This window comes from Nannobrachium achirus, assembly GCF_963921795.1.
Source record: "Nannobrachium achirus genome assembly, chromosome: 5".
NCBI lineage: Eukaryota > Metazoa > Chordata > Actinopteri > Myctophiformes > Myctophidae > Nannobrachium > Nannobrachium achirus.
Window position 1 is genome coordinate 6,109,167 of NC_137814.1, and position 27,755 is coordinate 6,136,921.

The 27,755-nt window shown below is 42.5% G+C and overlaps 1 protein-coding gene across 1 annotated transcript; it reads left to right on the forward strand.

Moving 5' to 3' along the window:
- Nucleotides 1–631: 631 nt before the first annotated feature.
- On the forward strand, nt 632–27,755 carry LOC308286199 (mitochondrial import inner membrane translocase subunit TIM44-like; the record flags this gene model as incomplete). The annotated part of the gene is made up of 13 exons (XM_080727158.1): nt 632–661; nt 1,702–1,806; nt 3,569–3,790; nt 6,896–6,976; nt 16,262–16,411; nt 19,509–19,642; nt 21,442–21,527; nt 22,343–22,435; nt 23,010–23,134; nt 23,997–24,047; nt 24,504–24,593; nt 26,316–26,426; nt 27,624–27,755. The coding sequence occupies 13 exons, from the start codon at nt 632–634 to the stop codon at nt 27,741–27,743; spliced, it is 1,398 nt and encodes a 465-aa protein (XP_080583284.1). The 3' UTR covers nt 27,744–27,755.

Consider the following 27,755-nt stretch of genomic DNA (forward strand, 5'->3'; position numbering starts at 1 on the left):
TGCTTCATCATACAAGGCTGTCACACAAAAGTAGTGAAAAAAAACAGCAGATCTACAAGCACTTTTAGACCAGATGTTTTCACTAGTTTAAATCATATTTTTAAAATGATAAATACAAAACGAACTACGGTTTTGGACATACAGTAGGCCTACAAGGTTTCTACCTGATCATCATCATTATTATTATTATATAGTCCTTTTTCATTCTTACATGAAAAAAGATAATCTTGATGTATTACTGTACATATTTCCCACACATACACTGTACAGTGCACAGTGCACACTCATCATGGCATTGTGTGTGCAGACAGAAACACCTCCCCTGCAGCGAGCACAATTCTACAAGTCACCGGTTCCAGCGTAACACCCATCCCAGAGAAGAAAGGGAGGGAGGGAGGACGGACGGACGGACGGACGGACGGACGGACGGACGGACGGACGGACGGACGGACGAGGGAGGCGGTCAAGTAGGCACGCCCACTCCCCCAACCCCGCCCCCTTTGTCCCCTTCTATTGGCTGCAGCGCGGTGACGCAACCCCCTTCGGCGCGCTCCCATTGGCCGGCAGGGAAGCTCACTTGACGCAGGGCTCTCTCTCTCCACGTGGTTCCAGACAGACAGACAGCATCAAGATGGCAGCCTCCTTGTGTCGCTGTTATGAGGTGAGATGACATTTAAAAGCAGTGTTGTGTGTTTAACATGATAGAAGATAAGAGCTGTATACACATGTACAGCTTAGCTCTTATAGGGGTTTGTGTCCAGGTTATGGATCACATATTGTTATGAGTTGAGCTGTCAGATGCAATACATTAGCCTGCTTGCAGCATCCATTCAGATTCAGCAGTTCATTCATTCAAGCAAATGTAGCCTACAAGCTCACACTGGGTTGCGATGTGACATCCACTGAGCTTGTAGATCGGCACATATTTAAGAAGCCTTGACAATAATGTATTCAGTATTGTATTATTGTATTCAGTAAGTGTGTACAGTATATATAGGCCAGTGGCGTCAGTTCAGCAAAAGCTAGGGTATGGCAAAGATGGGAGTCCTCATGGAAAAGAGGCATTACATTTTGTATAACACGGTTCTATTGTGAAAATAGCAGATCTACATGTAGATCTGCTATTTTCACAAGGTTTCGATGGTTTCTTGGGCTGGATATGGCAGCCTGGAATGGTTGTTCAAGTGCAGCTAAACTTAGCATGTTAGTAAGTGTGCCACAATTAACAATAATGCATTGCACCTGTGCAGCTGACCTGCGGAACCTGGGAATATACCATTTTGTCAAGCTGGGGAGAATACCAGTGGAGAATATAATCATAATACTTTGTTAAAGTGACCATTTTGTAAAATTTTGCATTTGTAGTTATTTTACTGTAATTTAACAACATATAATAATAACCAGCACAGATAGACAAAGAGACATTCATGGATTTATATTTAAAAGTAACTTTTATTTTTCCCCCTGGACCCAGGGTATGGCAGCTGCATACCCCTGCCATACCCAATTGACGCCCCTGATATAGGCCTTTCACAATTATTTGAGATCATTCCATATGTTTGCGACCGTCGGTCGCATTTAGTATGAAAACCTGCAGATCATGTCCGTCTGTCCGTCACACCTCATGTCACGCTCCATACAGTATATGGCCAAGACATGTCCATATATGGAGCTTAACTGTGTATAACTGTGTGCTTCCAGCTGGTGGGCAGACGTGTGCTGTGCGTGTCGGCCATCCGGCCTGTGGCCTGGTCGCTGGGGAGAGCAGACGGACACAGGACACACCCCTCTGTACCTGCTGCCCAGGTGAGACCTGAGGCCCATTCTGAAAAATAATGTCTTCTAATTCAGGGGTCCTCAACGTTTTCATGCCAAGGACCCCTTAGTTGAGGGAGAGATGAAGCAGGGACCCCCACAACCTGTTCATAGATTCCATATAGTTTCATCGTTTGACAGCACACAATCATCAGTATATTTTGGATTCATGTCAATTTGTGTTTTCAGATATTTAACCACTTAAACCGTCAATACTTAATAAACTTGACCTTTCACTGTACTGTAAGTCTGCTCTTTTCCCCCTCCAAAGGTCTTTGCCTGAGGCGTTGTGAGCTTGTAGATCGGCTATTTTTGGCTAAAGTTCTCAGAATATGGACACTAGGGTTCAAGTGGTTAATATAAAAAAGGGGGAAAAAAACAAGTTTCCATCACACAAAGATTTGGAGGACCCCCTGTAGTAACCATGAGGACCCCCTAATGGTTTTCTGAAAAACATACATTTCTATGATCAGTGGTACAATGCCAAGGACCCCTAGAATTATATGTATTTTACCGTGGACCTCCATCTCAAAGTATTTAGTTCCAGGGACTCCAAGAGTTACACATGTTCAGTGTGGTGATCTTCATGTACTGTATGGGAATCCAGGTGATGATAGTCAGAGAAGTATTGATTTGCAAATCAATTCATACAATCAATGCTAGAGGTCAGAGTCAGTACAGCTATAGTTCAAAAAATCCATAGGACAAAAATCCACTCGTCTGAGACAGTTTGCCCTCCTGGCCCTCAAACTGTGGAATAAACTCCCTGTCGCACTTAGAACTACAGACTCACTAGCTTGAGATTCCGCCGTGGACTGAAGACTCACCTCTTCAGACTCCACCTAAACCCATAGCACTACTGTAACACTCCCCCTTCCCTCAATGACCATCAATGACCATACATGAAGCTAGATAGCATTTTTGTAGGTTTTAGAAGTTTTTTACTAATTAGGTGCGTGGTCTACCTTTGATATTCCTATGCATTTGTTGTATTGTTATATTGTTGTTAATGTACTGACATACCGGTAGTATCTTGCTTATTATAGTGATGTGTATTACCTGCTTATTGTAAGTCGCTTTGGATTAAAAGCGTCTGCTAAATGCCTAACCTGTAAACTGTATAGTTCCAGTTAAAAACCCATTTAGAACGGGTACACATTATTGTGTATCATTATTTTATGCTTTAACTTTTGAAAAATAGCAGATATACAAGCTCACAGTGCGGCGACGAGTGCCACGCTGCAAGCTTGTAGATCTGCTATTTTTTTTAAATCGTGAAAATTAGAATTTTTTTGACCCGATTGTGTCTTTTGAATCCTTCTAAGATTTTTTGAAAAAACTATGTTTCTATGTCAGCAATCTGGCCAGCCATCGTCAAAGAAAATGTCCTTTTCACTTAACTGGAGCTCAGTTAGTCTGTTCTTGTCAGTGATTCTCAAACCTTTTCTTGTGAAGGACCCCCAAAATGATATGTATTTGGCCACGGACCCCCATCTCAAAATATCTAGTTCCAGGGACCACCCCCAGAAGCAACATTTGAGTTACAAACGTTTGCTTTGAAAATACATACATTCAAAGATTTGCACACATTTTCACGACTTTTTCAAAAAATAGCAGATCTACAAGCTCGCAGCGCGGCACTCGGTGCCGCGCTGTGAGCTTGTATATCTGCTATTTTTTCACTGGTTAAAGCATTCAATAATTCTAGGCCTAAATGGGTTAGTTAAACAAGGCTGTCTATCCGTGCGTCCAGCAGGTGAGGTGGTCGTCGGGGGGCCGTCGGGGGGGCTTCCTGGTCCAGCAGGTGAGGTGGTCGTCGGGGGGCCGTCGGGGGGGCTTCCTGGGGGAGCTGGTGGAGAACATTCGTCAGGAGCTCAGCAGGAACCAGCAGATGAAGGACAACCTGAGCAAGTTCAGAGAGGAGGCCAGGAGACTGGAGGAGTCTGACGCTCTGCAACAAGCCCGCAAGAAATATGTAAATATATACTGTAACTACCGTCTGATGCACTACAACAGGCCCGCAAGAAATATGTAAATATATACTGATACTGTAACTACAGTCTGATGCTCTGCAACAAGCCCGACGCAAATATGTAAATATATTTATTATCTACAGTCTGATGCTCTGCAACAAGCCCGCAGGAAATATGTAAATATATACTATATATACTGTAACTACAGTCTGACGCTCTGCAACAAGCCCGACGCAAATATGTAAATATATATACTGTAACTACAGTCTGACGCTCTGCAACAAGCCCGACGCAAATATGTAAATATATACACATACACAGTCTGATGCTCTGCAACAGGCCCGCAAGAAATATGTAAATATATACTGTAACTACAGTCTGACGCTCTGCAACAAGCCCGGCGCAAATATGTAAATATATATATACTGTAACTACAGTCTGATGCTCTGCAACAGGCCCGATGCAAATATGTAAATATATATATACTGTAACTACAGTCTGATGCTCTGCAACAAGCCCGACGCAAATATGTAAATATATTTATTATCTACAGTCTGACGCACTGCAACAAGCCCGACGCAAATATGTAAATATATATACTGTAACTACAGTCTGATGCTCTGCAACAAGCCCGACGCAAATATGTAAATATATATACTGTAACTACAGTCTGATGCTCTGCAACAAGCCCGACGCAAATATGTAAATATATACTGTAACTACAGTCTGATGCTCTGCAACAAGCCCGACGCAAATATGTAAATATATATATACTGTAACTACAGTCTGACGCTCTGCAACAAGCCCGACGCAAATATGTAAATATATATACTGTAACTACAGTCTGACGCTCTGCAACAAGCCCGACGCAAATATGTAAATATATATACTGTAACTACAGTCTGATGCTCTGCAACAAGCCCGACGCAAATATGTAAATATATACTGTAACTACAGTCTGACGCTCTGCAACAAGCCCGACGCAAATATGTAAATATATACTGTAACTACAGTCTGATGCTCTGCAACAGGCCAGACGCAAATATGTAAATATATACTGTAACTACAGTCTGACGCTCTGCAACAAGCCCGACGCAAATATGTAAATATATACTGTAACTACAGTCTGACGCTCTGCAACAAGCCCGACGCAAATATGTAAATATATATATACTGTAACTACAGTCTGATGCTCTGCAACAAGCCCGACGCAAATATGTAAATATATATATACTGTAACTACAGTCTGATGCTCTGCAACAAGCCCGACGCAAATATGTAAATATATACTGTAACTACAGTCTGATGCTCTGCAACAAGCCCAACGCAAATATGTAAATATATACTATATATACTGTAACTACAGTCTGATGCTCTGCAACAAGCCCAACGCAAATATGTAAATATATATACTGTAACTACAGTCTGATGCTCTGCAACAAGCCCAACGCAAATATGTAAATATATATACTGTAACTACAGTCTGATGCTCTGCAACAAGCCCAACGCAAATATGTAAATATATACTGTAACTACAGTCTGATGCTCTGCAACAAGCCCGACGCAAATATGTAAATATATACTGTATATACTGTATAGAGGCCAGGAGACTGGAGGAGTCTGATGCTCTGCAACAGGCCCGACGCAAATATGTAAATATATTTATTATCTACAGTCTGACGCGCTGCAACAGGCCCGACGCAAATATGTAAATATATACTGTAACTACAGTCTGACGCTCTGCAACAAGCCAGACGCAAATATGTAAATATATACTGTAACTACAGTCTGACGCTCTGCAACAAGCCAGACGCAAATATGTAAATATATACTGTAACTACAGTCTGACGCTCTGCAACAAGCCCGCAGGAAATATGTAAATATATACTATATATACTGTAACTACAGTCTGACGCACTACAACAGGCCCGACGCAAATATGTAAATATATACTGTATATACTGTAACTACAGCCTGACGCTCTGCAACAGGCCCGACGCAAATATGTAAATATATACTGTATATACTGTAACTACAGTCTGATGCTCTGCAACAAGCCCGACGCAAATATGTAAATATATACTGTATATACTGTAACTACAGTCTGACGCACTACAACAGGCCCGACGCAAATATGTAAATATATACTGTATATACTGTAACTACAGTCTGATGCTCTGCAACAAGCCCGACGCAAATATGTAAATATATACTGTATATACTGTAACTACAGTCTGATGCTCTGCAACAGGCCCGACGCAAATATGTAAATATATACTGTATATACTGTAACTACAGTCTGATGCTCTACAACAGGCCCAACGCAAATATGTAAATATATACTGTAACTACAGTCTGATGCTCTGCAACAAGCCCGACGCAAATATGTAAATATATATATACTGTAACTACAGTCTGATGCTCTGCAACAAGCCCGACGCAAATATGTAAATATATATATACTGTAACTACAGTCTGATGCTCTGCAACAAGCCCGACGCAAATATGTAAATATATATATACTGTAACTACAGTCTGATGCTCTGCAACAAGCCCGACGCAAATATGTAAATATATATACTGTAACTACAGTCTGATGCTCTGCAACAAGCCAGACGCAAATATGTAAATATATTTATTATCTACAGTCTGACGCTCTGCAACAGGCCCGAAGGAAATATGTAAATATATATATTAGGGATGGGACGATATGAAAAATCAACATTATTGTGACCAAAGAAATTGCGATTTACGATATTATCGCGATAATTAAAATATCCTGGTGCGGAATATTTGCAGATAAATAGCAGATCTACAAGCTCACAATGCATTGTGAGCTTGTAGATCGGCTGTTTTCGCTTGTTTTGTTTAAATACATTTTAAAATGATGAATACAAAAGGAACGGTTTTGGACACACAAGGTTTCAACCCGAAAACAACAATATAGTCTGATGCACTGCAACAGGCCCGCAGGAAATATGTACATGATGTCTTTAGTCTGTAACAGGCGTCACTTACACTACCTTTAACCTTGATAAACACGAGTTAACTGTGTGTGTGTGTGTGTGTGTGTGTGTGTGTGTGTGTGTGTGCGTGCGTCTTGTCAGAAATCCATAGAGTCGGAGACGGTGAGGACGTCAGAGGTGTTCAAGAAGACTCTGGGCTCTCTGTCTGATACGGTCAAAGAGGTGAGCTTGCGTTGCGTTGTGGTGAGGTGTTGTGATGTGCGCTGGTGTTGTGCGCTGAAAATAGCAGATCTGCAAGCTTTGCATTCGACAAAGCATTTGTACAATGGATGGAATGAAGTGTGTTGTGTAATGTGTGCCGGTGTCGGCCACTGAAAATAGACGATCTACAAGCTCAAAATAGCTAAGAGAAAATATCTACAAGATCAAAGTTGCAGATCTGCAAGCTCACAATGTGTTGCGGTGTGACGCGTTGTCAGCTTGCAGATCTGCTATTTTCAGCTTGAGGATGTTGAAAATGGCAACAACAAAAAATACATAAATTGATTGATTGATTGATTGATTGATTGAAGACTTTATTAGAAGTTTGCATAGAAAAAGGTACAGTTTCATGACGGTACAGTTCACTGGTACAATGTCAACTAAAAGGAGATCCTAGGAAAGCACTTGGCTTATTTACACAGGAAACCATTGAAGTATCTCATATAACATTGAATGACAGTCATGAAATCAGTGTCCTAAAATGTACAATTTAGGCATTTAGCAGATGTTCTTAATCAAGAGTGATTAACAATAAGCAAGGTAATTCATCAATGCATCGACATCAAATGCATAGAAATAGTAATACAAATAAAAACATAGCCAGACCAAGCACCTATTCCAGGGGTCCTCAATAGGCGGACCGCGGTCCACGTCCGGACCGCGAGGCACCGCCGACCGGACCCAGGACGAATTATATATATAAAAAAAAAAAAAACTCCACGTTTTGTTTCCACTTCTCCTTGTATTCATTCATTTCATTGCATGCGCTCTGAAGTCTGTGTGCGAGAGAGAGAGAGAACGGCACGCTGATTGGCTGATGCCGGGGCATAAACTATTATGGGTTGTCATCTCTATGACAATGACGTGCTGATAAACTGTTACCACCGCCTCTGTTCATTTCACAGCGAAGTGCGGAAGTTTTCGAAGCGGGCAGCACGCAGCAGCAGCGATTAGCTGCAGGCTGTAAACTAGTTATAAATCAGTGGGTTTCATTCGCGCACAAGCACAACATCAACGTGAATACGTTTGCAGGATGAGGATTATAATCTTCTCTGCAGAGAGTTTTCGCGAGGTGCCACACTGCAGCCACAGCTGGCTGCCTCTCTCTTTCTCCATGGATATGCAGCCAGCGAGCCATGCAGCAAAGCGAGCCACACGCATTACTCGGAGTGGGGAGGCTCTCTCCACGCATCGTCTCCGACGCGCGACACCTTGTTTTCAGGATCGATATTCACGTTGCGACACAAGCATAAATCATTCGAAGATTATCCCAGTTTGCTAATAGAAACAAACACTAGCGCAAACAAATAATTTTCGTAAAATAAATATCTCTGCTCCACCTTGATTTATTACATTCTGTTCTCCCTTCAACGGGTTGTTACTCTTTAGTCAAGTGAGTCAACTTGTGGGTCAAAGAGGACCCCAAATGATTTTGGAGGAGTCCCCAGGCCAGATGAAAGTAAAGTCATAATTAAGGACTTAACACCCTTTTAATAAAGAAAGAAACAGAAAAAGACCATTACTGCATCAACAAACTACTAAAAAAAACATTAGCCAATGTAAAATAATGTATGAAAGGGATATATATATATATATATATATATATATATATATATATATATATATATAATTTATTTATATATAATTTATTTTTCCCCGGACCCGGACCTGTTTCAAAAAAATATTTGTGGACCTTCAAGATTTGTATTTGAGGAGTTCCGACAAGATGGCGACCGAGTAGGACGCGTTTGTTGAGCTCTGTAGAGGTGCAAAGTTTTCACATTTTTTAAGCCCATTTTTTACTGCCTTTATAGTTCTTTTGAGACTTTAAACGCCAAAACACTGGTGAGTGTCTGTTTTTGCAGTTGTTTCGTGTTTCATGCCGAATACGATTAACACGAGGTCGAGGAGTACCAGGTCTCCGACCGCAAACGCTGACAACATGGCTGGCGCAATGCAGGGCGACGCTGACGCTCCGGTTACAAAGAGCATGCTGCGCGAGGTCCTCAAGGAATCACTGAAAGAGTTTATGGATGGTTTTATTCAACCCATGATGCTTGGCTTGGAGAAGAAATTACTGAAGAAGATTGATGACTTCGGAAAGGAGCTGCGTCCTGCAGTCGCCACGCTGAACACGACCGTGGCTGAACATGGGGAGGCCATTGAGAACTTTGGTTCCTCCATGGACAGTTTGCAGATGTGTATCACTGAATTGGAGAGAAGATGTGCTAATCTGGAGGAGAAGCTCGTCATAGCAGAAGACCGGAGTCGTAGGAACAACATAAGAGTGATTGGGATCTCTCCTGGGCTAGAAAAGGCTGACCCAGTGGCCTTTATCCAGTCTTTTTTGCAGAAAACATTCCCCGACGAGTTTCCCGACTCCCCCCCGGAGGTGGATCGTGCTCATCGGACCGGCAATCCACGTTCTGATAAGCCAAGGGCTTTCCTGGCAAGGATCCATTTTTTCCGGGTAAAGGAACGCATACTCCAGCTCTCCAGGAAAGCAGGCCAACTGACATACAATGGCAAAAAGGTGTATATTTTCCCCGACTGGTCTGCTGAAACATCAAAGAGAAGGGCAGCTTTCGGGCCAGTAAAGGAATTCCTACGTTCCATCACCGCGGAAGGAGTTAAATACGGAATAAGGCACCCGAGCAAATTCTGGATAACCGTGGATGAGGCGACTTCTACTTTCAACTCACCCAAGGAAGCGCTGGCCTTTTGCAAGGATAAGTTCAAGACTCCAGGTGCTGCGGACGAGACTCTAGCTACGCAGGATGATGAGACGACAGTTACAGAGAACTAACTTTTACCAGGGACACTTTTGCTTTTGTGATCGCGTGCTTTCAAACACATTCTGCCGATGTGATATCCTTTTGCCTTTAATGGACTGTTGGTAAGCTGGCTGGGACTTTGGAGATGACTTTTACGCAGCGTCTTTCTTTCCTCACTCTCTCCTCCTCCTCCTCCCCAAAGGGTGAGTTGTTAATGTAAGCCTACTTATTGTTTTGGACTCATCATCTGACTTGACGTTGTGTTTTCAAGTGTTTCGTTTCATAATGCCTATTTTATTTGTATTGAAGAATAAGATATATTTTATTTTTTAATAAGATCTGTAAGCAGATGGGTGTTACTCGTTTTAATTTAGGTTACCGCAAGGAGAGAGGATTTAGGGCTGATAAAGCTATAAGCATAATTCACTGTCTTTTTTGTTTGAATATAATGGACATTGTTCTTGTTATTATTGTATTCTTTTTCTTTGCTCTTATTGAGCGTTGTGCTGCTTACTATATAGGTCTAGAGGGTTTTATCTCTCTCTGTTAAGCTTTGTCTAACGTGTTCCGTGTCCCGGTTCCGAGCCTGCTCTCTCTCTCGTCTTCCCTCTGTGTCTCTCTATCTATCTCGGCTTTCCCTCTCTCTCTCTCTCTCTCTCTCTCTCTCTCTCTCTCTCTCTCTCTCTCTCTCTCTCTCTCTCTCTATGGCTCTCTCTCTCGCTGTGTGTGTGTGTCTCTCTCTCTCTCTCTCTCTCTCTCTCTCTCTTTCTGTTAGGTAATGGCGGCTATGTTGGTTGTTAGTTTATGGTTCGTTTATGCCTCCTAAAACGCTACTTTCTCGGGTAGGAGGGCGAGACTGGGCTTTGGCCTTTGTATTGAGTAATGTAGCCTACTGTTTAAGGCGAAACAGATATAAATAATATGGTCTAAATTGTGAAGGCTCCGCGGTTCCAGAGACCACTCGCTCTCCCGCCCTTTCTCTATGTCTCTCTACCTATCTCTGCTTCTCCTCTCTCTCTCTCTCCCTGGCTCATTGACTCGTTCTTTTCTTTCCTTTTTTTTTTCCTAATCTTAATAGCTGGCGGATGTACGATCTCGTGGCGCGTTGGCTCTACGTGCTCGTGGATCCGCTGTCTGGGGGGGGGGGGGGGGGGGGGGGTAGTTATTTACCTACTTTACTTGTTGTCTTCTAAGATGTTAATTTCTTGATGGGGGAGAGGGGAGCTCTGAATTGGGGATATTTATTTTGTAGTCGTGATTGGGTATGTTCACTGTTTGAAGTATGGTAGTTTACTGTTTAAGACGGAAACAGACTTAACTAATATGATTGATATTTATCTAAGTTTGCACTGGCCTTTTGGGCATGTACAGGGAGCTGTATATGGCGCAGTATGCATCATGTGTGCTGTGTTGTATATGGTTTCCTGATCATACATAACTGTGTTTTATGTAAATACTTATGTATACAGACTTTTCTTTTCTTTCTTTTTTTCCCCCTTCTAATTAGTAATTGTGGTTTGTATGCATGGATGCATAGGGGGGGCTGTGTGTGGCGCAGTATGCATTAACACTGTGTGTGCTTTGCTGCATATGGCCCCCCGTATGTGCTTTTAATTTCTATTTCTAACTACATATGTAAGTGCATATATGTTTTATATCATATACACTGATTTCCTTTTTTATTTATTTTTATTATTAATATTATATTAGTGCCTTGTCGTGGTGACAGCCTTATTTCCACATATCTGTCACAAGTGTTTGGTTATTTGCATTAACGTGGCTTATAGGGCTTTATCACATTCTAAGTGGGCCTAATGCTGGACTGATTATTATTATTACAGTTGTTATAGTCCCCTCTCTTTTTTTTCCCCCTTTATTCTTTTCTTTTTTCTCTCCCCCTTCTTTACTAGAAATGTTAACATACCATTCTCATTTATTTAAGTGATATGAAGTGGGGAGATTGATCATAATTTGAGCGGATGGAATGTTTCAGAGCTATTCAGCCACAAGAAGGCACTTTTTTGTTGTTGTTTTTACTTTGGTGATCTGTTATATATTTACATAACCACCAGAGGGCAATGTATGGTTACTTTTGGGCAGTTACTTGTTTGCACTCTCTGACAGAGTGAAATGAAGGTTGACTAATAGGTTGATGGGGTGGGGAACTGTTTTTGTGCACTCTGATGCTAATGGGGTTTTCCCCCTCAAGCTTCAATGTTATGTGTTTTTTTATGTTCGTTTGATGTTGCTTTTTCCTTTCTGTTCCTTTTGGGGTTGTTTTGTTTTTCTGTTGGGAAGGTTTGTTGTGAGGGACCAACTAGGAAATTCTAAAATGTTCTACTGTGCTTGCTGTGCGTATGGTTTGAACCACAATTATGACAGAATATAAATTTCTAAGTTTCAATGTAAGGGGAGCGAATATACCGCATAAGCGAACCAGCATTTTGGGGGTTTTGCGATCTAAATCAATTGACTTTGCATTTATACAGGAGTCTCATCTTTTAAAAGAGCATTCCAACCGATTGGCTAATAAACATTATCGTGTTTTAGCCTTTTCAGCTGCTTCTTCCAAAACCAAGGGAGTAGCCATATTGGCTAGACGTAACCTTAGGTTGGATTTTTTGGGTGATTGGTCTGACAGTGACGGGAGGATAGCTGTTGCTAAAATCCGCTTGGAGGGTAAAATGCTAGCACTAGTCTCTGTGTATGCTCCAAATGTTTTAGACAAAGAGTTTTACAAATTACTAACTAAAACCTTATTGGAACTGACGGATTTCAAATTCATTGTTGGTGCTGACTTCAATGCAACATGGCAACATAACCTAGATAGATCCACTGGGGTAGAAAGCAGAGAACAAGCACTAGCGTCTGCAGAACTACGTGCTTGGGCAAACTCAACTGGCTTACTCGACATCTGGCGTTTAATGAACCCAACGGTTAGAGATTTTTCTTTTCTGTCGGGTAGGCATGCTTCATTCTCTAGGATCGATTACGTTTTTGCCCCTGTTAGCTTGTTTCATAAAATTGCCAAGGTAGAGTTGCTCCCAATGTCACTCTCGGATCACAAGGCGGTGCTGTGTGTTGCTTCACTGAAACAGGTTATAGATAGAGCTCCTAGATGGCGGTTTAACACCACACTGCTGCGCGATGCGGCATTTGTAGCTCAGTTTCAAACTGGTTTGCGCGAATTTATAAATATCAATACAGGCTCAGTTGAGGATCCCAGAATTCTTTGGGATGCAATTAAAGGCTTTATCAGGAGTAATACAACCCTCTATGCGTCCACTCAGAGAAAATTAAGGTCAGCCAAACTGGTGGAATTGGAATCTCGGTTTTCTACTTTGGATAATTCTCTCCAAAATAACTTTGATGTTAGTACAGCAACCCAGAGGGAGCTAGTTAAGAAAGAAATTAACTCCATTCTCAAGCGCCGCTCAGAATTTCAAATGAAACGCACAAGGCAAAACTACTATTTTAATAGTGCAAGACCCAGTCACTTACTGGCTTTACGTCTTAGATCCAATGAGCATTTTGCTGATATTGTTAGTGTCAAATCAACAACTGGAGCCATGGTTACAGAACCCAAAGAGGTCAATGCCACGTTTCGTGCTTTTTATGATGAGCTCTACACCTCCGAGGTCATTCACGATGATGCAGTATGCAATGATTTTTTATCCAACATACAGTTACCAACCCTTAGCGAGGCGGATGCGGAAGCCTTAGATAGACCGCTCCATCTGGCGGAATTACAGGAAGCTGTGCTCGCAATGCGTAGGGGCAAGTCGCCTGGTTTGGATGGGATACCCCCTGAACTTTATGCCATCTTTTGGGAAGATCTAGGTCAGCTGATGCTAGACATGTTTCGATATGCAATTGAAAGTGGCTCTTTCTCCAGGGATGTGAATGTAGCTATTATATCATTATTGTTGAAGAAGAACAAGGATCCCACAGATTGCGCAAGCTATAGACCGCTTTCACTTTTGAATTCTGATCTAAAAGTTTTTGCTAAGGTGCTTGCGCGTCGCTTGCAGGGTTTTATGACCACCTTAGTACACTGTGATCAGACAGGTTTCATAGGAACTAGACTAGCCTCTGATAATACTAGACGACTATTGCATATCATCGATAGGGCTAAGGAGCTGAGGACCCCCGCCGCAGTGTTGTCGCTCGATGCGATGAAAGCATTTGATCGTCTGGAATGGTCTTACCTGTGGGCTGTACTAGATAAAATGGGATTTGGTGCTTCATTCATACATTTTGTTAAAGTACTTTATTCTAATCCGTCAGCCATGGTCCTAACCGGTAAGATCTGTTCGCCGCTATTCACGATTGGCAGATCTTCAAGGCAGGGTTGTCCCCTTAGTCCTCTCCTTTTCGCACTTTCACTCGAACCCTTGGCTCAGACAGTGCGTCAGTCTGCAGATATTACTCCTGTTTCGATTAACAACACACAGCATCGCATTTCCCTATATGCTGATGATATTCTACTGTTCCTTGAGAATGCACCACAGTCAATTACTCACGTCCTTCAAATTTTTGAACAGTTCAGTTCCATTTCCGGCTACAAAATTAATTGGACGAAGTCAGCCCTTCTACCTCTAAATGATCAGATGAGATCTGCTATCCTGCCGCCCATAATCCCAGTAGTAAGCCAATTCAAATATCTTGGCATAGATATTTTCCCCTCTCTTCAGGCTATTGTTAAGAACAACTATGGTGACACTCTAAATAAGATTTGTCTTGATTTAGATAGATGGTCATCTTTGCCCAACTCTCTCCAAGCTCGAGTTTCAATCATAAAGATGAATGTTCTTCCTAGGGTTAACTTTGTAAGCTCTATGCTCCCTTTGCCACCACCGCCGCAATACTGGAATAAGCTTCACTCTTCGATATCTAAGTTTGTGTGGAAAGGGAAACGCCCTCGTCTTAAACTTTCTCTATTACAACGTGCTAGAGATGATGGCGGCCTTTCATTGCCCAACTTTAAATTTTATTATTGGGCCTTCACGCTCCGCCCCCTTTTAAATTGGTTTAACCCAGCAAATAAGGTTTCTTGGAGAGAGCTTGAGGAGAGTTTAGTGCAGCCTGTTGAATTGAGAGATCTTATCTATTCAAACATAACTACACATCAATGCAAAGTTCGCTTTGGACCTATCATTTCTCATTTAGTGGCAGTATGGAGGGCAGCTGAAAAGATGTGTAAGATTGATTGTAAATGGAACTTATTTTCCCCAGTGTTCAATAATCAAAGACTTTTAATCGAGGATCGCCCCATTCGCTTTCCAAGGTGGAGGGCTAAGGGGATTCGTACATTAGGGGACTTATTTGATAGAAATGGTTTACGACCTTTTCGAGATTTGTGTGACATCTTCAATCTGCCTGGAAATACCCTTTTTTTCTACTTCCAACTGAGAACGTCCATGAGGACCTATGGGGTCCCATGGCAAGCTCCCCTTAGATTGCACCCCTTCCATGAGTTTATCTGTGATGGTAACAGAACAAGAGGTTTGGTTTCCACCCTCTATGGTTTTTTATTAGACTGTAGTTATGGGCCCCTATCTGTTGATACTGTTTGGAGGAATGATGTACCAAATTTGGACCCTGACTTTTGTTGGGACACAGTATGGTCTAACATTAGGCTATCTTCTAGAAATCCAGACCATCAACAAATTCATTTAAATTTTGTTCATCGGACTTATTTAACTCCCCGCAGACTATGTGCTATGAGGATTTTGAATAATCCCAACTGCACTCTCTGCGCCTCAAATAGTATTGGTACCTTCCTTCACATGGTTTGGGAATGCCCAAATGTGTCGTCATTCTGGAATATGGTTGCCTCAAAACTTTCAACTATTTTTAGTATCAATATCATATCTTCTCCTTCTTTATTTTTATTAAATGACGTCTCACAGTTGCAACTAAACAATATACGCAAGCGCATCTTCTTTGCTGGTGTAACGGCGGCGAAGAAGATGGTAGCTACGCGGTGGAAACCTCCTCATACGTTAACGTTTCGCCAGTGGGCCTTAACCTTTCTAGATATAGTATATTTAGAGCAGTCGATAGCAAGGTTACACGGAGCAAAAGAAGAAAACATTAATATGTGGTCGGACATTGCAGATAAGCTTAAGGCTATGATTCAAGAAATCACTATATAGTGGTAACAGCCTAGCACAGGCATGCACTATTGTACATTCCGTGTTGGTCCGGGGAAAGGGGGTGGGTGGGTTTTCTTTTCCTTTTCTTGTTTTACTATTGTTTGTGTTGTTTGTCTGTTAATTGCATTTTTCTTTTGATTATGGAAAATAAAAATATTTGATAACAAAAAAAAAAAAGATTTGTATTTGAGGACCCCTGACCTATTCAGTAAAAACACTTTATAAAATCAAAAGACATTATAAAGAAATGACATGTACAGTATGGTCCTAGAATGTTGATAGTAATACAAACCTGTGTGTGTGTGTGCGTCCAGGGCCTGGAGGGGGTGGGGCGCTCGGACCTGGGGAAGAAGATCAAAGAAGGGGTGGAGGAGGCCACCAGGACGGCCCGCCACTCTGCAGAGTCCGTCTCTAAAGGAGGAGAGAAGCTGGGCCGAACCGGAGCCTTCAGAGCCATCTCACAGGTAGGGGGCGCTACCGGAGCTTTCAGAGCCATCTCACAGGTAGGGGGCGCTACCGGAGCCTTCAGAGCCATCTCACAGGTAGGGGGCGCTACCGGAGCTTTCAGAGCCATCTCACAGGTAGGGGGCGCTACTGGAGCCTTCAGAGCCATCTCACAGGTAGGGGGCGCTACTGGAGCCTTCAGAGCCATCTCACAGGTAGGGGGCGCTACCGGAGCCTTCAGAGCCATCTCACAGGTAGGGGGCGCTACCGGAGCCTTCAGAGCCATCTCACAGGTAGGGGGCGCTACTGGAGCCTTCAGAGCCATCTCACAGGTAGGGGGCGCTACTGGAGCCTTCAGAGCCATCTCACAGGTAGGGGGCGCTACCGGAGCCTTCAGAGCCATCTCACAGGTAGGGGGGGCTACTGGAGCCTTCAGAGCCATCTCACAGGTAGGGGGCGCTACCGGAGCCTTCAGAGCCATCTCACAGGTAGGGGGCGCTACCGGAGCCTTCAGAGCCATCTCACAGGTAGGGGGCGCTACTGGAGCCTTCAGAGCCATCTCACAGGTAGGGGGCGCTACTGGAGCCTTCAGAGCCATCTCACAGGTAGGGGGCGCTACCGGAGCCTTCAGAACCATCTCACAGGTAGGGGGCGCTACCGGAGCTTTCAGAGCCATCTCACAGGTCAGTATGGAGCCTTCAGAACCATCTCACAGGTCAGTTGACACGTGTCAGATTGTAGATAGAAAACAGTTAAACAATGGCAAAAAGGTTTAGGGATAAGAAGTAATCCACAGGTGAAAATAGGGCCCCAAGTGCCCAATATTTATGAATTTCCTCCCAGCAGAGTTCTCAACGGCCCTACCCGAGGCCCCACGCGTCTTTTTTCACACGGAAAAGAAAAAAACACAACCGTGGTGATCCATGAGTCAGATATAGTCCATAGAAAATGGAAAATGAAGTGAGCAGTGCTCAGTTCATTTCATTAAAGTGCCATTTCACCTCTGGGACAACCCGATCTTATTTTATTGTTGTTTGGGACACGATCAAAACAATCCTGTGTTATTTTTTGTGTTCAATCTGTTTTTTATAGATATTTTAGTATTTCAGCATGTACTAGTGATGCATTTTGCATCATATGATGCAAAACGCATCACTGATGATGCAAAATGCATCACTGAATTACAAAAATATCTATAAAAACAGATTGAACACAAAAAATAACTCAGGATTGTGTTGATCTTGTCCCAAACAACAATAAAATAAGATAGGGTTGTCCCAGAGGTGAAGTGGCCCTTTAAGCATCCTGCAAAGCTTGGCCAATGTGACCCTGGGCGTACAACAAACTTTGGGCGCTTTGTGCCAAGATGTAGGCCAGATGTAGACCAGATGTAGACCAGATGTAGACCAGATGTAGGCCAGATGTAGACCAGATGTAGACCAGATGTAGACCAGATGTAGGCCAGATGTAGGCCAGATGTAGACCAGATGTAGGCCAGATGTAGACCAGATGTAGACCAGATGTAGACCAGATGTAGGCCAGATGTAGGCCAGATGTAGACCAGATGTAGGCCAGATGTAGGCCAGATGTAGACCAGATGTAGACCAGATGTAGGCCAGATGTAGGCCAGATGTAGGCCAGATGTAGACCAGATGTAGACCAGATGTAGGCCAGATGTAGACCAGATGTAGGCCAGATGTAGACCAGATGTAGGCCAGATGTAGACCAGATGTAGACCAGATGTAGGCCAGATGTAGGCCAGATGTAGGCCAGATGTAGACCAGATGTAGACCAGATGTAGGCCAGATGTAGGCCAGATGTAGGCCAGATGTAGGCCAGATGTAGACCAGATGTAGGCCAGATGTAGACCAGATGTAGACCAGATGTAGACCAGATGTAGGCCAGATGTAGACCAGATGTAGACCAGATGTAGACCAGATGTAGACCAGATGTAGGCCAGATGTAGGCCAGATGTAGGCCAGATGTAGGCCAGATGTAGACCAGATGTAGACCAGATGTAGGCCAGATGTAGACCAGATGTAGACCAGATGTAGGCCAGATGTAGACCAGATGTAGGCCAGATGTAGGCCAGATGTAGACCAGATGTAGACCAGATGTAGGCCAGATGTAGACCAGATGTAGACCAGATGTAGACCAGATGTAGGCCAGATGTAGACCAGATGTAGGCCAGATGTAGGCCAGATGTAGACCAGATGTAGACCAGATGTAGGCCAGATGTAGACCAGATGTAGACCAGATGTAGGCCAGATGTAGACCAGATGTAGGCCAGATGTAGGCCAGATGTAGACCAGATGTAGACCAGATGTAGGCCAGATGTAGACCAGATGTAGGCCAGATGTAGGCCAGATGTAGACCAGATGTAGGCCAGATGTAGACCAGATGTAGGCCAGATGTAGACCAGATGTAGACCAGATGTAGACCAGATGTAGACCAGATGTAGGCCAGATGTAGGCCAGATGTAGACCAGATGTAGACCAGATGTAGACCAGATGTAGGCCAGATGTAGACCAGATGTAGGCCAGATGTAGGCCATGCTTCAGAGCCAGTTCTTGGAGCGTAGCACCTTCCAGGAGCACCGCTCCAAAAAGATAAGCAACTAGATCCACAGCAGGATCTAGTCTGACTAGATCCACAGCAGGATCTAGTCTTGACTAGATCCGATCTAGCGCCAGTAAACTCTCAATGTTCCGGAGAGATCTGCCACTTTAAGGACATTCTATTCAAAAGACCGTGACTTAAAGGAGTAGTTCACCCACAAAATTAGTTTTTTTCTTTTAATTACTCACGCCATGGAGACTTGAGTTCAATACGATTTTTTTGTATTTGTCGCATTCGAAAGACAAAAATTTGATGGTAGTAAATTTACCCCCATTGATTCCATATGAATTTGGGTCCCCATCCGGAATGAATGGGGGTACATTTATTGATAATAAGGAATGGGACAAAGTCCAAAAAAATACTATTGAACTCAAGTCTCCATGGCGTTAGTAATCAATAGAAAAAAGTCATTTTGGGGGTGAACTACTCCTTTTAAACTAAATAAAAATTTGCTGTCAAAGTTTACACTGCTCTGTCTCCTCCTGTCTCCTCCCTCAGAGCGTGGAGAGCATGAAGAAGGAGATGGATGTGGGAGAGGACGGGCCTTACAGAGCACCTCCTCACCTGAGGAAGAGGAGCCAGGCCTCCTCCAAGGAGGCTGAGAGCAACACCAGAGTGTTCCAGGCCAATGAGTGAGAACCTCCTCCTATCCTTATCTAGGTTGACCATTAATTGTCACATAAATAATTGCAATTAACATTTCATCACATCCACTGTGGCCAGGATGTACTAAACAAAGAGCACATGGCCGGGCTGTAAAAACAAATATCAGAAATAGCCGATCTGCAATCTTGTAAGCTTGTTGATCTGCCATTTTTGCTGTTTTTGGAAACAGTTAGAAAATGTTACAACGTGGAAACAGTCGCTATGCCCCTCCTAAACCCGTGCTTGCCCAATGCCACGTTAGCGACAGGTTACTAAGGCGGGTGCCTTGGCAAGCTGCCATGGCGGCGTGCAGAGGAGGAGAAGCCAGCTGTCAAAATCCCATGTTAAACCTGCCACAAACGCACGTCCAGGAAGAAAACAATAGCCTATACTAAAGTCAGATTAACATACAGTAGGCTACACAAGTGTTACCAGTTATATTTTCTCATGAAGTGCTCCTAAATTATTCCCGTGGGTTTGTGTAGGTCAGTGCAATCCGTTGTTTCAGTGTTTGTGACACGGAGCGAGTGGGTGGGACGTTCGCGAACGAATCGAGTCTTTTGAACGGCTCTTTGAAATGAACGATATGATTCGGTTCACAGTAGGGAGCCGTTCCTTTCTAATGAACAGTGGTGGGAAAAGTACTAAATTTCTTTACTTAGGTAAACATATCAATACTGCAATCAAGTTTGGAATGTTATTAATGTACTTGAGTAAAAGTAAAATAGTATTGGTATCAAAATGTACTTAAAGTACCAATATTAGAGCGTACTCATTATGCAGAATGTCCTGTTTCACAGGTTTTCCAATGAGTAAAATGTAGAAAAATCATTTGCAAATAGCCGATCTACAAGCTCAAAATGCATCGCAACGTGACACATTGTGAGCATGTAGATCACCTATTTTCAAATGCCAGAAATGTATCCAATGGCCAAAATGTATAGGCCTATTTGGGTGGAAGTGATTTGCAATCATAATCAAAATCTACAAAGTAACCAGTAACTAAAATGAGCTAGTCTTTTGAACGGCTCTTTGAAAGGAACGGATCTCAGAGATCCGGCTCACTTCAAAGAACCATAAATTCCATCTCTATCTAGCAGCCAGACTCGCGGTACACCGATGCGCGCCGCCATGGCAGCTTGCCAAGTCAGCTGCGTTAGTAACCTGTTGCTAACTTGGCATTGGACAAGGACAGCTTTAGGAGGAGCATAGCGACTGGTCAATTATGAGGATTATGCAAAGCGATTGCGATTACCTCAAATAATCGCGATCCACTAGCTCAAAGCAAGCTTAAAGATCTGCTACTTTGGATGCTTTGGCGTGATGCTGTAGTATGATCAAGTAGGTAGGGCTTTAATTTAAAACACACACACAACGTTTGAATATGGAGATAAGGGGTTTCTGCTGGATAGCAGACATTAGACACACACTCACATTAAGCACACAGCCATGGACACGGCCTTACGCCATTATAGTCCAATATAATTATATTTGTTGTAGGCCTATAACCTACTACTCCTTTACATTCAATTCATGTTCAGTCCCAAATATAGCAGTAGGCCTATACTTTAACTGTTGTTATTGGCTACGTATGTGCACCTGCTTGTCATTCATGCATTAAAATGATTGTCTGGTATTTTTTATCAGAAATTGAAATATCTCTTTCTCTCAAATACTGATACCTCACAAGTATAGTCATACAAGTGTGTGTGTGTGTGTGTGTGTGTGTGTGTGCGTGTGTGCGTGCGTGCGTGCGTGCGTGCGTGCGTGCGTGCGTGTCACACAGGGAGGCTATGGGTGTGGTCCTCCATAAAGACTCAAAATGGTTCCAACAGTGGAAGGACTTCAAGGACAACAACATGGTGTTCAACAGTAAGGACATATCCTCCATAACATCTGTACAATTACATGGTGTTCCTCCATAACATCTGTACAATTGCATGGTGTTCCTCCTTAACATCTGTACAATGACATGGTGTTCCTCATAACATCTGTACAATTACATGGTGTTCCTCCATAACATCTGTACAATTACATGGCGTTCCTTCATAACAAAACATCTGTACAATTACATGGTGTTACTTCATAACAAAACATCTGTACAATTACATGGTGTTCCTTCATAACATCTGTACAATTACAAGGTGTTCAACAGTAAGGACATATCCTTCACATTGCTGTATGAAAACAAAATCTAATGTATGCCATTATAATGGTGTGTAAAAACAACTAAAATTCGCCACGGACCAGGCCAAATCTTGCCACAGACAAATTTGTCAGGATCTCCCCACCCCCTCCACATACATTTACTAAAAGAATAAAATCTGTTCTAGAACATGTTGGCAAGGTAGTTTGTTTAATTTATTTTATATTTTTAAGTAAAGCCCTATACCTACAAGTACTGTATATTGAGATGTTTATACAGAATGTTATGTTGACAACAGCGTGTGAGTCACTTTTTTGGCAGCAGGTGGCACTATACTCATGAATACTGAATGTGTTTGTGTCATGAGCAGAGGTGTAGAGAAGACAGAAACCTTTACTCAAGTCAAAAATATTGTTACTTTAAACACCAGTAGAAGTAAAAACGTAAAGAAAAAAAAAAAGTAAAGTACTTTTAAAGGTAAGATAGCTGTGTTGGGCCGCAATTCTCTTTTAAGTGCTTGTGGTGTGCTGTCTCCATGCAGGGTTCTTTGACATGAAGATGAAGTACGATGAGAGTGACAATGCCCTGGTCAGAGCCTCCAGAGTGGTCACAGACAGAGTCACTGACCTGCTAGGTGAGTGGTTACAGACAGAGTCACTGACCTGCTGGGTGAGTGCAGTTAGGGGTGGGTGATATGGTGATAATTATCGTTGAGACAGAGATACAGAGATTCATTGCAGAATTCAATTTAAACCTGCATTTTGGTCTAAATCAGTTGTTCTCAAACTTTAAAATGTCAAGGTCTCCACTTGACTGACAGTATACAAATGAAACCAAATGGACCCCGTAATGGTCCATTTGGTTTCATTTGTATACTGTCAGAGTTACATACTTGTAAAGTTCAATTTAGACCTCCCAAAAGGAACCCAGAGAGTCTAAGTAACTTGAAAAATAACCATAAAATACAACGTGAAAAAGAATCGTGATAAAATTGTGTATCGTGATACAGCTTGGGAAAATATTGTGATATTGTATTTTTCCATATCGCCCACCCCTAATTGCAGTACTGTGCCTTGTCCCCTTTTCACATCCATTATTTATTCCACATTTGATTGTTTGATTGTAACCAGTGATTCTGAATGCTGATGTTGTCTGTCTGTCTGTCTGTCTGTCTGTCTGTCTGTCTGTCTGTCTGTCTGTCTGTCCAGGCGGCCTCTTCTCCAAGACGGAGATGTCGGAGGTGCTGACGGAGATCGTGAAGGCGGACCCCAACTTTGACAAGGACCGTTTCCTCAAGCAGTGTGAGAAGGACATCATCCCCAACATCCTGGAGGTCTGTCTGTCTGTCTGTCTGTCTGTCTGTCTGTCTGTCTGTCTGTCTGTCTGTTTGTCTGTCTTGTCTGTCTCTCTTTCATAGCCTCCAGTGGTGGAGAAAGTTCTCAATTTATTTACTTAAAAGGATCCTTGGCTAATAAGCCTTAAATGCTTTATTACATTATAATCGCCCTCTATAACTACGGTAATTATGAAGCCCACTATTTTAAGAGTTAATATGTTGTGTGTGATATGAAATGCCTACCACTAAATACTGAAGAGTACTAATCAAAGATATTTTGACAAACACCAATGACACCAGTGCTGCGTTGTAAGCTAGTGAATCAGATATGTTTTTGCGCAGCATATAAGTGTTTATTACTGTAATTACCATTCTCTCGAGACAGAGTAGTAGCTGGGCTACTGAAAAGAGATAAGTGGGCGGTCCCTTCTCTTGACGATGGATAGCCAGATTGGTAATTACTGATTACTTTGATGCTGTAATGGTGTTTGTTCATTTAGTTTTTCTTTCTTTTCTTTAATCTCAAACTGGGGACCCACAGGTTGAGAACCACTGAGCCAGGGGGGAAGAGAAAAAAGAGAACATTATGAAGATTATAGTCTTCTGTTCTTTAACCTAATTCTGAAAGGTCCTGTATACATAATGGATGTCCTACCTACTGACAACTTGCCCTATATCTCTTCCTCACAGCGTCTCTCTCTCTCTCTCTCTCTCTCTCTCTCTCTCTCTCTCTCTCTCTCTCTCTCTGACGTACACACACACACACACACACACACACACACACACACACACACACACACACACACACACACACACACACACAAACCGTCATTACCAACCATGTGTCTTGTCTCACCAGGCTATGATCCGTGGGGAGTTGGATGTTCTTAAAGACTGGTGCTATGAAGCTGTGAGTACACAAAGCCTTGTCATTAGTTCCTCCCCTATTTAGTCGCTTATGCCAGTTAATTCCTCCCCACACTATTCATTCTGACTTTCTCCCATTTATCGCTATTGGCTAAACGCCAGCCAATGAGGGTTTTTTAAACATAACTACAAAAGCAACTACAAAATAAGCCTATCGCTGTTGCAACACTTAAAATATTGAATATGAAATTTGTACAGTAATATCGTAGCCTAGTAAACCACCAACTTCCGTAATCCAGGAGGATTCAAATGAAAATGCTTTCCGGAAGAGGGCGGTTTAAGAGGCTATATAACATCATATATCGTATCGAAATATTTGTCATGAATATACCAAGATATGAAATGTTGTCCATATCAGTTTAGTGAAGTGTGTGTGTGTGTGTGTGTGTGTGTGTGTATGTGTGCGTGCGTGTGCGTGTGTGTGTGTGTGTGTGGTCAGACGTACAGTCGTCTGGCTCACCCGATCCAGCAGGCCAGGACGCTGGGCCTGCTGTTCCAGTCTAAAGTCCTGGACATCGACAACATAGACGTGAGTTACTGTTCACTGACACACACTGACCCTACTGACCCACTAGGACCACTTCACCACTGTTCAACCTATCTTCATATAATTGGTCCTCACTAATATTTAGACCCTTACACATCCCCATACAACTTAAAGGACAACTCCTCCCTAAATCACTTCTAGGCTCATTTTCCTACTTATATTGATCTAAAAGGACTGTCCATGGGGTCTATTAGGCAGAAATGCCCCTGTTGTCCAGTTTCCCCAGCAGAACCTAGCAGCTCTCATAGCATAGAGTGGAGATTATAAGCCTATCGCTTTTACACTATTTGTTGTGGTCAAAAGTGTTTTTATTTTTCATGAACGTGGTACTAGTTGTCATTACAAACACATTCATGTCATCGTTGTCCCACACAAGCCCTCACACTCTGCTAAACAGATGTTATTCTCTTATGTGTTTTGCCAAGTCCCGGAAAAGATGCCCTGTGATTGGCCAGTACAGTCACTTTGATTGGCACCTGTGCCAAATGCTCCCCCCAAAACATTATTTATGAGAGTGTGGTGGCTTGTGTTGGACAACCAAGGCATGGATGTGTTTGTAATGACAACTGGTAACACATTCATGAAAAACAAAATCACTTTTGAACACAACAAATAGTGTAAAAGTGATAGGCTTATGGGCTCCACATGCTATGAGAGCTGCTGGGTTCTGCTGGGGAAACTGGACAACAGGGGCATTTCTGCCTAATAGACCCCATGGACAGTCTTTTGGGATCAATATAAGTAGGAAAATTAGCCTAGAAGTGATTTAGAGAGGAGTTGTCCTTTAAGGCATACAGACCACCCATACTTTAAGGTACCCAGCAACACCAGCTTGGTATGTGACCGACGCGCATTTAAATTCAAAGCCCCGGCCGATTGGAATGACCTACCAAGCTCTCTAAGATCAATTTCCTCCCTTAACCTGTTCAAAGAATCTCTTTTCACTCACCTTCAAACACCATGCTCATGCTTTTAATTTTGTTTTGTTTTCTGCTTTTTGCCTTAGTTTTCTTTTGCTGATGTGGAATATTTATTTCACTATGTATGGGTTGAATTGGTGGGGTGGGAGCGGCTAACCTCTGGGAGAGACCCTGTCTTGTTTGTTTTGTATGAATGTATTGTGTTACTGTGTTATTGTATGTAATGTATTGTTCTGTGTTTTTTCTATATGGACCCTCTCTAAAATGAGATGCTACATCTCAAGGGGATTATCCTTCAATAAAGGTCATAACTCACGTTCGCAATAAAACAGCGCAATTATCTTCTGCTCTGTGTCTCTTAGGAGGGCTGTGGACGGTTCAAAAACCTGTCTGCAAAGATCGTTTTTTAAAAACAAAGATAAAAAAAAAGTTTTTTATTATGGTGAGAACAATGGCTTCCATTATAACATTGTAACTCTTCGGGAACAGAAAGCCTGCAGTTTCTATTCGCTTGGATTCCCCATCGATGATGTCACTGGTAGACGGGTTTCTGAACTGTCCACAGCCCTCCTATGAGACACAGAACGAGTAGAAATAAATTGTGCTATTTGAACATTATTGAAGACCAATTGTATGAAAATAGGTTGAAAAGTGGTAAAGTTGTCCTTAACCACTTTGATACGTGTTTTAAGGACCAGGACAAAGACTGTTATGATTGGTAAAAACATCATGTCATAATTGCTTTAAACTCCAGTGTGTATATTGTATGTATTGTGTGTTCCAGTTGGCCATGGGGAAGATGATGGACCAGGGACCAGTCCTCATCATCACCTTCCAGGCCCAGGTCGTCATGGTGATGAGGGACCCCAAGGGAGACCTGGTGGAGGGAGATCCGGTCAGTTTACTGTCTTAACTCAATATAATGATGACCAGATTGGATGAAATGTGGAACTCAACCTCACACATGTTTATGTTTCCTAGCGAGCTGGACAGACAGGGAGACCTCTGTTACTGAACAAACACTCTATAGAGCTTGCTTAATAGCTCTAGAGTCAAAGGATTCCTGACCAATAAGCTTTATGTGCCTCAATACATTACAATGACCCTCTATGACTAAAATGTAAAATTAAAAACATCTTCAAAATGTTTTATAAATAGTTGAAATAGTGAAATAGATAACTTTCGCACAAATCTGTCAGGTACCAGCCCTTTGGAATGTATGGAATATATACATGTGCCAACTTATATATACCAGTCAGACTCCCTAAATCGGGAGATAAGTGACCGTCAGGTCGCATGTAAAAATCGGCCTGATGGTGGCGCTATATGTGACAGATCCATGTTGGTGACATGACTGTAGACATACTGCGTGATTTTAGGGCAAAATTATTAAAGGACAACTTTGTTTTTTTACAACAAGGGTTCATATTTTAGATTGTAATTAGAGAAAAGTGAGTGTTAAAATGTTTTCATTTGCTTCGTTCTATTGTTTTATCGCGCTTACCGTGCTAAAATGTGGGGCATGCGTACGCATGGGGGCATGCGTACGAGTGGCTAAATATGTCTTTTTAGACACAATAGGCCAGCAGTTTCTTTATTGCTATTTACAGTAACACTTCTAGCCCCCATAAGTCACATCCAATCATGAAAGGTTGCGTTGTATCTTGGGAATGGGCTTATTCTGTGTAAAATGACATATTTAGCCACTTGTACGCATGCCCCAAACCACTGAAATAAGAATCTCTAAAACAATAGAAAGAAGTAAATGAAATAATTTTAACACTCATCTTTTATATTCTTTAATTACAATCTAAAATATGAACCCTTGTTGTAAAAAAACTAAAGTTGTCCTTTAAGAGCCGTGCCAAAAAATTTGTTTTGCAAGAATCTGCCTCATGGTGGCGCTAGAAGAGGGGCATGTTGGGGGTGGAGGTAGTGGTTTGGCAGGCAAGGAGTATGTGTGCACATTTTGTCATGGGGCAACGGTTGCGGAGATATGAGAAGGGTGACTGACTGACAGACTGACAGACAGACTGACTGACAGCCGGTGGAGGTTGATAGTAACTGATAGTAACACCTTGTGTCTCCTCAGGAGAAGGTGTTGAGGATGATGTACGTGTGGGCGTTGTGTCGCGATCAGGAGGAGCTGAACCCCAACGCTGCATGGAGACTACTGGACATCTCTGCTTCCACTACCGAACAAGTCCTCTAGAGGGCGACAAAC